Genomic DNA, 11,293 nt, shown 5'->3' on the forward strand with positions numbered 1-11,293 from the left:
TGTCATTTTGTAGCATATTTTGTTATATAAATAAATAGATAACTTGTATGGTCATTCAATTATAAAAAATAATTTATCAAAATCATTTGTATTTGTTTTGTATTAACAAATAACTCAAATTAAATTACTCTAGTCACAAAGTCATTATAACCAAAGAGGAGAAGGAAATTAAAAATGGAATGCTAACTTACAAACGTTTATTGAGTTCACTTGAACTTAATTTAAAATTGCTATTTTTTCTTGAAGAATGTATTATGGAAATGACTATATTTAATAATAAGGGTAAATTAGGAATTAAATATAAAATTATTCATTAATTTCATAAAGTGGACAAGTATCGTTGGACATTCCAAAAATAGTATAGTGAACAACTATTGTTGGACGGAGGGAGTAATTAGTAGTATTTTATTCGATGAATTTTTACTATATGTATATAACATTCGAATCAAAATTAACATATTCAAATAAATTCGTAGCTAACACTCTACCTCCGCGCTAAATTATTGTACTTTTTAGCTGGAAGCTGCGGCGATCAGCAGACGCAAATGGGCTTCCTAATCTGCCAGCTCTAAATTTTCATATATTATATTTAGTCACATGAATAATTTGTAAGTACTAATTTAATCTTAAAATTATTTTCTTAATATGACCAATTTGGCAAAGTTCGAAAATACTCTTATCATCATGTGATATTGTCTGTTTTGAGTAAAAAAATTACACGATTTTCTTCAAAAGGTTCTAATAGCTATAGGTACTATTTAGAGTGTCAATGTATCTTATGGATGACACATAGTGAGGGGTCGTATGATAGTTGGTTAATATTATACAAGTATAGTAGTAATGCATGGATTAGTTATGAGAAAAATTATATATTAGTTTATTCAGGTATTAGTTATAACTTATACACGAGTTAGTTATTCATGTATTAGTTATATGATTATTAATTATTTCACTTTCTATATAGCATGCATAAAATAATACAAATAAATTAACTCTCTCACAACTTATATGTTTATTAACTATGCTGATGAGAGGGAGTTGCTCGGATGGTAAGCACCCCTCACTTCCAACCCGAAGGTTGCGAGTTCGAGTCACCAAGGGAGCAAAAGGGGTGGGAGCTCCTAGGGAGGGTTTAAAAAAATAAAAATTATTATTAACTATGCGGATTTCTGAATTGCAAATCAAACACAATATTAATTTTATATATGAACAACTAATTACCTCATAATTACCAACTATCAAACATGATATTGTATTTATATTGAATTTAATACATGCATAACTCACCTCCAAACCAACTATCTAACAACCCATTAATTTCCAAGATCAACTAATGTGAGACATCGTCCGCTTACTCAACTATCTCCCACTCGAATTAAGTTCTATGTAAACTATCACCTCATAGACTCATGTAGAGATTAATCATTTGTCATTCATATCAATCAAATATTTATGGATACTAAAACCACTAGTTTTTTTTTCCATGTGTATCTCCAAAGTTATCGTAGATCGGCAGGCGAAAACGACGCTAAATTGATTCTTGTGTTATTACTTTGTTATCTTCATACTCATTTTATCGAATCATTAATTCATGTTATTGTTAGGCTATACCAAAATAATATTTTTTTTATAATCATGATGTGATATTATTGCATGATTAAATTATTTGAAAAGGAGTGGATAAAAATAGTTAAAGACTAATTATACAAGGATATAAGACAGGACAATGAATTATGAAAATGATAGATCTTGGCATATTCTTCATATTTATACCTAATTTTATCTTTAATTATTCATCAATCTAATCTTGTATGACTAGGAAAAAATAATTGTGAACTTAAAATTCCAATAATGCCCTCACTTATCACTCTAGATTTCTGTTTTATCCATGGGTAATTTCGTCAATATGTTTAAAAGCAAAAAAAACCATTGGCTTGATGCCGCATATATATGGTGTAAAGAAGATTCCTATATCAATTATCAAAAACCCTACCAAAAACCTAATTTATCTCTTTGTAGGGTATCCCACAATTTGATGTTAGGTGAGAAAATTGTGAATCGATCTAAACGATTGAATGAGATTTCTTTAACCTTTTATTTTGGAATTAATAAAATTCCTTAGATAAAAAGATAATTTTTGTTAATAATTTTATGTCACGTTAATTTAAATTTATCAAATCAATAAATACGGAATGACACTAAAATAATAATAATAATGAAATCGCGTAAAACAAATATTGCAAATTAACAAGTCATAATGAAAATGATCATAATTTAAAAGTACTAAATCATGCTAAAATAAGTTTAATGAGTATTAGTTACATGACTAAATATTAAAGGAAATTAAAATTAGATTATGTATTTAAATTGTCTAAACCAATGTAAAACCAAAGAATAAATATTCAATATTATTGTCATTCTTAGTGTTGAATTGATTTTCTTTTTGCATTAGTATTAATTTGATTTTGATTTAAGCTTTATTATAATTACCAACATGTGTGGACTATAATCTTTATTGAACCATTTAGAATTCTAAGTTTCAAAACTTGAAATAATATATTAAAAGATAAAAATTATGAAAAAAGTATAAGAAATATTTAAAAATTATATCAAAGTAAATTTTTTTATGTATAAAACTAAATTTTAAAATTTTATATGTAATGTCCGGTTGATTTGGTCTCGGGTTGGTTTTTCTTAGTTAAAACCAAACCAACCCAAATATAGTTGGGTTTTTTTTTTCAATATCAAACCAAGTCAAACCAACCACTAGTCGGTTTTTTTTCTCTCGATTTGACTCGATTTGCGGTTTGGTTCGATTTTCGGTTCAGTTTACACCCCTAGATGGACCCTCTCTTTTGGATACATGTGTTAAAAAAAATCAAGAACCTATATTTTTTCATGAGTCAAGGATTTGAAGCAATTTGAATTTTTGATCGCGTAATATTTTTTATATTGTCAGTTTTGTTTTAATAACGTAATTTACTGTATTTACTTAATGTTTTAATAACGTAATTAATTGTATTTACTTGACCGAATCTACGACATGCTAATAATATATTTTGGGATTTCGATCGATCTCGTACACTTACTCTTTTGACTTTTTCAATAAATAAGCGTTATGGCCCAACTCTGATAAGAAAGGAAAGGAAATTAATCTTTATTTTATGATGTATTTTTACATTCAATATAATAAAATTGAATTGATAATTTAAATAGCGGACGTGTGAATAATATTTTGATAAAGTTAAAAAAAATGAGTATCTACCACTCGTAAAAAATACTTCAGCTAGCTAGGTGCCAAACTTTTTCGTCGATGTAAGTGATCTTTTGGGGAAGATCAATTTGTCATATCTAATTTTATTCATTGAATGATAATCCTACCATTCGACCCAATTGGATCACTAAGACTGACTTTTGTTCCTACTAAATTCTTGAGTCTTCCTGTCAAGCTCCTTTTTGCCTTTGCACTCTTCATCCGACAACATGAAACCTTTATACATCCTTTGATCCACACACACTTATATATTAATTTTTGATAAAAGATGTCGGATTAACCCTTTTTCGATCTTTATAACCCTATCATTGAGTTTAATTGAATCTCGTTCGTCGATAAATTGCATTTAAAAACCAAAAGGAGGACAATTCTAGACTAGGTGAAATATTTTAGGAAAAAAAAGATAAAAATAGTAGACATGGACTGACGTGGATCCTTGCTGTTTTGTCCACTTATTTTTATTTTTCCCCCAAAATTCTTGGTAACTATATAAAGCCATTTCCCAAATTAAATTTAGTCACATTACAAATTTATAAGCTTCTTATTCTTATATATATGTAGCTCCATTTAGAGAATTAGGATATTATTATGGTTAGAGTTATGGCTAGAAGAACAATGAGTCATCGGATTTTAACGTGCGATAAGTCGGAAATAGTGACATTTTCCGGCGACCCCGCATCGATAAATATTTCTGATACTATTTTTGGTTTTCTCAATAACGAATCATTGAAAAGTATCCATCTTGATTTTTGTGACGAAAATGAGAATGAAGATGATGATGATGAAGGCGAAGAAAAAGATGAGTCGGAAAATGTTGAAGATAATCAATTTTGGGAAACTCAACATCAGCTTTTACAAGTAAGTAATTTCAAATATTCAATTATTTTTTTAAAAATAAAATTTTAATCACAAATTAACGAGGGGCGCAAAGAATTTCGCACATTAATCGGTAGAATGTGTGATGTGAAAAGTCTGCTCTAATGTAGTGTTTGTAATTGCTATATATCACGGTTGAAGCTCGTAACCTATAATCACGTAGAGATAAACTTTAATGTTGCTCCGAGACTCTAGAATCGAATTAGAAATAATATAAAGGGTCTTGTTTTGAAATTTTTCTATTTCCTAGTTTTGCTCTCTTCGATTAAAAATAGTCTTCATTTCCTTGCATTTCTCCTATCCGATAATTAATTACTTAACGGCCATTTCATTAATTAATTTTTTTCGTAGCTAATTTCTCCTTTTAAAATTATTTAAGTTGTTTTCAATAATAGGAAAGCTTGATTACTACGAAAAATAGAATAATAATTTGTCGGCTAAATTGAACTGATAGTATAAAGATTCTTTATATTTTTCGTGCATATAACTTAAAGTCCTATAATTATGTGATGATTTTATACTGATTTTCTTACATAATTGGTGTAATTTTATAAGATACAATTTATTCTAGTTATCAATTTATGTTATTAAATAAAGCTATTTGTAATTATATTTTTAGTAATTTGATTATGTAAATATTTTTATTTCGTCAGGGTGTACTATATCGGACTACTTCCTTAGAATCACAAATCCGAAGCATTACAAAGGAGGCAATAAAAGAAGGAAATGGAATTATATGTAGTTGCCGGAGAACGCCGGATGACGGTTGCAAGACCTGCCTCATGAAGGAGGTTTGCAACCGTCTGCAAATTGCAGGGTTCAACTCTGCAATTTGCAAGTCGAAATGGAAGAACTCTCCAGATATTCCATCAGGTAACTTTTTTTTTTAAAAAAAAAATAAATTCTTTTTAGTAAAGAGTTTAAGTTATATATACCGATGAAGTAATGAAATTTTAAGCTTAAATTATATACATTTGTTAATATGTAGAAACTTTATATAGTTAGTGAAAGTATATCTGTATGCCAGCATCCTTAAAATGTGAGATTTATAATCTTGAAAATAAGTAAGTAATTTGTTATAAAATGTAAAGATGACTCGATCACGTGAAAATTTCTTACACTATTAATGTACTTAATTTAAATAAAACCTATTATAACAAATTATTTACCACTTATTTCAAAGCTATGAAGCAACACTAAATATAAATACCTCTTCGTAATGGAAGTACGTATAGAAACTTTAATATATTTATATTTTTCTTTAATATGATCGGATTAAAGAGTGATCTTTTATTAAACCTTAAAGATCGATTTAAACTATCAATAATACGGAGATCTTGATCTTTGATGGAGATGAAATGATAACTTATTAAAATCTTTTAATAATAGTGTATAAAATGACAACTTTATATCTACATCTAGACCTTTTAACTTACCCTAATTTTATAACTGAGAATGACATCCATATAAAAATCTCTTTTAATGTATGGTAATGAACCAATTACATAGTTTTGATATTTCTAATACAGCTGGAAAATGACTTGTTTAATTTGTGGCTATCCACCAAGGACAAAATTTATGACAAGAACTTTTCAGACACATTTTTTTATTCACTCAAATATTATTTTTTATGAATATATTATATTTTGAATAACTTTAACGATCTTATTAATCATATGCATGTTATACAGGTGAACATACATTTATAGATGTGATTGACTCATCAAATCCTAAAAAGGGAGAAGTAAGAGTTATCATAGAGCTAAATTTTCGTTCCGAATTTGAAATGGCACGAGGATGTGAAGAATACAACCGATTAGTAAAAAATTTACCAGAAATATTTATTGGAAAAATTGAAAGATTGCTATCGTTGATCAAGATTTTGTGTGCGGCAGCCAAGAAATGTATGAAGGACAAGAAAATGCACATTGGGCCATGGCGTAAACAAAAATACATGCAAGCAAAATGGCTTAAAACCCGCGAACGTGTGGAGGCGGCCAAGTTAACGTACTCGTCCTCTATGGACGAGTATTCTAGTCGGCCGCCTCCACGGCCGAGGGCCTCCATGCTCACGGTCGATTTGTTGGAAAATTTCCCTAGTTTACATCTAATAACGACAGTTGAAGTAGTGTGAAATTTTGAAAGAGAAACATTATTATTAGTATATAAGTTATATTAATTGATGTATACAATTGGGAAAAAAAATATATACTATAATTGTATTTTGTTCTTTTTCTCTAGGCTTTTGGGGGTTGGAGAGTTTTTTTTTTTTTTTTTGAGAGAGTTTGAGGTTATTGCTAGAATTTTAATTTACTCCTCTTTAATTAAATAATTACCTTGTTTTCTATTTAAGGAATAAATCACATAATATTATGGCAGGATACTATTTTACCACTTGACCACTAGTGTTTGGTGTTTGTTTTATACAAAAGTTTGATTTTCTAAAATAAAAATAGTGCTCGAATGAATAAGATTTCTCCGCTTTTTAATTAGAGTTTTTGGATACAAGCCTAAAATATGAAAAAATCATGATGGGAGCACTTTCCCTTTGAATGAGCCTTACACTGTACAAATTTAAAGTAATTAGTAAGACTTCAACATATATAGATATCGAACGGCAAGTGAAAGAACAAAAAAAGAAGAGGAAAGTGGTAGGTAAGATAAGTTTTCAAGCTTAATTAGCTTTTGAAACACCATAATCAATGTGGCAAGTTTGATCAACTTTTCATTAATTTTGAGTTTTTTTTTTAAAAAAATAATTCATATGAGCAAAGCAAAATGATTAAAAAGGCCTTTAAACATAATTTAAGGTTTTTATTAGGATAGTCTAAACGGAAAATATAGTGTACAACCGACTAGAAGTAGGGTGAGATGGATGAAATTACCTTTATCATTAATTAGAAAGATTTCGGATCTTGAGTCATAAGATTAGAAAAACCTCACACAAGAAGCGTTTGTCTCTCTTCTTATCCCGCCTTACACAAGGGATGAATTTGGTTTAGTCGGATCATAAATTTGGACAAATAGTAGACATTGATGATTGTTTCCATGATTCAAACACTTTTACGAAATGCTACAACAAATATGAAAAAAAATCAATAAGACAATCGAACAACAAATATGAAAAAAGAAAAAATATGAAAAAAAATCAAAAAGTAATAATGCGGTGAACGTGGATCGAACACGTGACCTTCAGATCTTCAGTCTGACGCTCTCCCAACTGAGCTATCCCCGCAAGTGTTCACATTATGGTATATTTTCTTTGTTAATAAGTTTTCTGTTACTTCTTTTTGCATATGAAAAAAAGAAAACTAATACAGTAATCATTTTGATTTTACATACCTACATCAAAATTCAAACATATCATTTTAAGAAAACAGAAATCCTTGCCGTTTATAAAAGATTCATTAATCGAGAAGTTATAGATTCTTAGCGGATTTAAAATCATCATGGAGCTCTTGAAGTAATATTGATTACACACGATTTAGTTGTTACTTATGAAAATTACAGAATATGCATGTGTTAATCCACTATATGTGTGAGAGCTAGTTGAAAGAAAATTGATTTCATTTATTTTTGTGTATCAACTCGAATTCAATGTGTATCTTGCATTTCCTTGCTACGTAGTAAACATTAAATTGAATTATATAGTTGATTAGTTTAATTATTACCCCTAGAAAAATAAAATAAAATTGGAGCGAGATGGAAAAAATCACACAATAAATTTAAATTAATCAGGTCATATACTAGATTATAATAGCCAACAAAAACTGCGAATTAATCGGGTCATATACTAGATTATTAGTAATAGCCAACAAGAAAAATAAAATAAAATTGGAGCGAGATGGAAAAAATCACACAATAAATTTAAATTAATAGGGTCATATACTAGATTGTAATAGCCAACAAAAACAATGCGGTGAACGTGGATCGAACACGTGACCTTCAGATCTTCAGTCTGACGCTCTCCCAACTGAGCTATCCCCGCAAGTGATATCAATTTTATTATGTTAAGTATATAAGATTTTGATCCAACTCCATAAAATTTGTTTGTTTACAAAGCATTACCAATATTGACAACAAGAATTCTATGTATTAGTAGTTACTAAACAGAATGTGATGACAACCCAACCCAAAGCTGGCCTACTATGATGGTCTGAATCGAGAATTTATCGAAAACAACTTTTTTTTCGTCTCAAAGTAAGGAATAAGATTATGTACACATTCCCCACTTTTTATCGTTTAGTTGCTTTTATCTTGTGAATGACATAGATATGAAAAATATTGGTTACAACTTACGATAATCAACAAGTTGAGAGCATTTATTATGTGACTTATTTATCATTGTATTAACAACTCTAGCAAATAACCACTTTTTAGTCCTTATAATTGAAATACAATCATAATAAGTTTCAAATTCCACCAAGACATTAGTTTTCCCCTGTGAAATTTGAAACTCCGTGACAATGGCTATTTTTCAAAAGTAAGCTATCATTACGCTTCTAAAAAAATGACAAGAGTAACACAATGAAATTTTCTTTTTTTTGATCAGGTAAACAGTTTCATTAATCACAACGCCGAAATTGGCCCTATACATTAAAGTAAAATAATGTTAACAAGTTCATAGATAACAAGAAAATACAGGATTGTTCTTGTGAAGAATCTTGATTGGGAACAAGGATATGAAACCAATGAAGGAAAAAGATAGCAATCAAACTCAAACATCCACAAGTCAGAGATACTTTTCTTTTAACCATGGTGTCCTTACCAGCTCGCGTGCATCTCGACTGATATCTGCTACCTCGTACTAACACATGTATTGTGTAACTCTATCCATAAAAGCTGCTTGGACAGTGAAAAGAAATCGCCTAGTGCTTTTTTGCCTCTTGAGTATGAGATCTCATCGCTCTTAATCCAACATCACTGACTTCTAAGCCACACTCATGGGTTGTTTCATGAGTTATAAATACCGAGCCAACCACGACAACTCCTTGCTGTCTTTAAGGGCAAATGAAACATCATCACTGCAACAAAAACGCAACGAATCAGGACAAAAGCAACCATTGCAAGAGTCTGACACTTGCCAAGTGCTGAAAGGTCGGAAGGTGAAGTAAAACTCTCTTCATTTTAGAAACTCTAAGTGAAGGTTTCATCCTAATAAGGCTGAACTACTTAAGAGTATTACAGGTATTGACGAATTAAAACAAATAAAATATGAGTATTTACAACAATACACAATAATCTCTTCAAAAAGCCAACAATTCAAGAGTTTATATGATGTACTTTAAACTACCAACACTTCAAAATATATATAAGATCATTAGTAGAATGACAGAGTTTTACTTCAAACATATGATCTATGGAAAGAGCAACAAGTTATTCATCCTTCGTATCCTCTCGGAAACATTTCTTTCCTAATAAAAAAATCATCCATGGTCTTAATGTTATATAAACAGAAGTATAAGCTTTCGTAAGATGATTCACACAATTAAGATCTTGAATTCAAGTCTTGTAAATCATATATAACCAAAATGCTTAAGCCCCCAAAGAAGAATCAGGCATGCCGTTGAAAACCATAAGTAGGGTTATTCCTTATACTGAAAAGCATTTTAATGGCGGGTCACACAATTCAACGCTTAATAATGCAGATGAACAGAAGTATAAGCTTTCGTAAGATGATTCACACAATTAAAATCTTGAATTCAAGTCTTGTAATCATATATAACCAAAATGCTTAACCCCCCAAAGAAGAATCAGGCACGCGCTGAAAACCACAAGTAGGGTTATTCCTTATAAAGAAAAGCATTTTAATGGCAGGTCACACAATTCAACGCTTAATAATGCTGATGAACCCCAATCCAACTTAGCGGCACTTTCGCTAAACAAGGAAAATCATGGATGAACAAATTAACCAGTTAGAAATCCCATTCGTCAAAAGGATGAGTTTCTTTCTAAATATCTTGACCGATGGATTTTTGAGAGTATCATAAAAAAGTTACCCCAACTTGTTTGGAGTTGAGGCGTAGTTGTTGTCTTATCATTAAAAAGTTGTTATTGTTAGGACCTCTTTGGGCACACATGATTATGTAAATTTGATTATTTGGGATTAGATTCTACACCGGCATTTTAGTTAAAAGAGAAAATTCAGTTATAAGGTTTGAATTCACATACAGCTGAGGAATAATAAAGAAACTTACCTTGGGAAATTGAGCTGTAACTTTTGCAGTTTATGCTTCACTCCAGGTTCACATAGAAGTATTCTGCATTCACCAAGCTTGCATCTGCCACCAAACAAAATAAATGAAGGATAATTAACAAAGTGAACAAGAATTTCCACACACGTGCCGACATTTTTGAAGAGTTCGAGAAACATTGATTTCCAGTCACCATTCACTGGAATCCACTTGCTATCCATATCAACAATTACATCTACTTCACAACATTATGAGAACAGGATATCAAAACACAGAACTAATTTGTTACGATGACAGCCTAGTGTTGTCAAAGTTGCGCTTAAGCCCTGAAAAACAAGGCTCAAAACGTGTTGAGTGCCGCCATGCTTAATGTGCGGTTCAGTCTCGTCATCGAGATTCTAAGTCATACTTTTCCTTGCCAATGAGCCTCTTCTGAAGAGCCGATACTAAACAATTGAAATATCACTTTATTGTAAAAAAATAAATCAATTTCTTTGTTCATATGTGTGTCATTCATGCTTATAATTATGGGAAAAGGGTCAAAAATACCCCTCAACTTTGGTTTATTGTTTGACTACGCCCTCGCCGTTAAAATGAAGTTATTTTTACCCCTCCCGTTACTAATTTCACCAAATTTACCCCTCAATTGGATGGAAAACCCAAATCAATTAAAATTACCCAATTTCAATTAAATAACCCAATTTTTTCTCTTTTTAATCCGAACCCGACCCATTTATACCAAATTAAAACCCCAAATCAAGCTCCGGCAATCCCCATTCATTTTCTCCGTTTTCCGGCAAAACACCACCAAAACAACCTCCAAACGACCACCTGAAACCACCACTAAAAACCCCCAAGAACCAGAAACGACATCAAGCAAAAAACATTAACAACAAACCCATTTTCCTCTACTTTCCATTGACGACAACAAGATCTTTCTTCTCCATTT

At 30.5% G+C, this 11,293-nt stretch overlaps 2 protein-coding genes and 2 non-coding genes across 4 annotated transcripts in view; 1 reads left to right on the forward strand and 3 right to left on the reverse strand.

Moving 5' to 3' along the window:
• Nucleotides 1–3,723: 3,723 nt before the first annotated feature.
• LOC102600765 (uncharacterized) lies at nucleotides 3,724–6,337 on the forward strand. Its single transcript, XM_006343175.2, has 3 exons — nucleotides 3,724–4,132; nucleotides 4,804–5,023; nucleotides 5,842–6,337. Exons 1-3 carry the CDS (start codon nucleotides 3,863–3,865, stop codon nucleotides 6,282–6,284), a joined length of 933 nt encoding a protein of 310 aa, XP_006343237.1. The 5' UTR covers nucleotides 3,724–3,862; the 3' UTR covers nucleotides 6,285–6,337.
• A 975-nt stretch (nucleotides 6,338–7,312) lies between these two features.
• TRNAF-GAA (transfer RNA phenylalanine (anticodon GAA)) lies at nucleotides 7,313–7,385 on the reverse strand. The gene has a single exon. It is a non-coding gene; the product is annotated as a tRNA-Phe (tRNA).
• A 680-nt stretch (nucleotides 7,386–8,065) lies between these two features.
• TRNAF-GAA (transfer RNA phenylalanine (anticodon GAA)) lies at nucleotides 8,066–8,138 on the reverse strand. Its single transcript has one exon. It is a non-coding gene; the product is annotated as a tRNA-Phe (tRNA).
• A 532-nt stretch (nucleotides 8,139–8,670) lies between these two features.
• The window catches only part of LOC102601110 (origin of replication complex subunit 1A-like), a 10,584-nt gene continuing 7,961 nt past the window's right edge, over nucleotides 8,671–11,293 (reverse strand). The window contains exons 15-16 of the mRNA XM_006343176.2: nucleotides 10,348–10,431; nucleotides 8,671–9,174 (exon numbers count right to left, since the gene is read on the reverse strand). Of these exons, the coding sequence (XP_006343238.1) occupies nucleotides 9,111–9,174; nucleotides 10,348–10,431 (148 nt within the window). The 3' untranslated portion in view covers nucleotides 8,671–9,110. The remainder of the gene's footprint in view (nucleotides 9,175–10,347; nucleotides 10,432–11,293) is intronic.

This window comes from Solanum tuberosum, unplaced genomic scaffold (assembly GCF_000226075.1).
Source record: "Solanum tuberosum cultivar DM 1-3 516 R44 unplaced genomic scaffold, SolTub_3.0 scf00039, whole genome shotgun sequence".
Classification (NCBI taxonomy): Eukaryota; Viridiplantae; Streptophyta; class Magnoliopsida; order Solanales; family Solanaceae; genus Solanum; species Solanum tuberosum.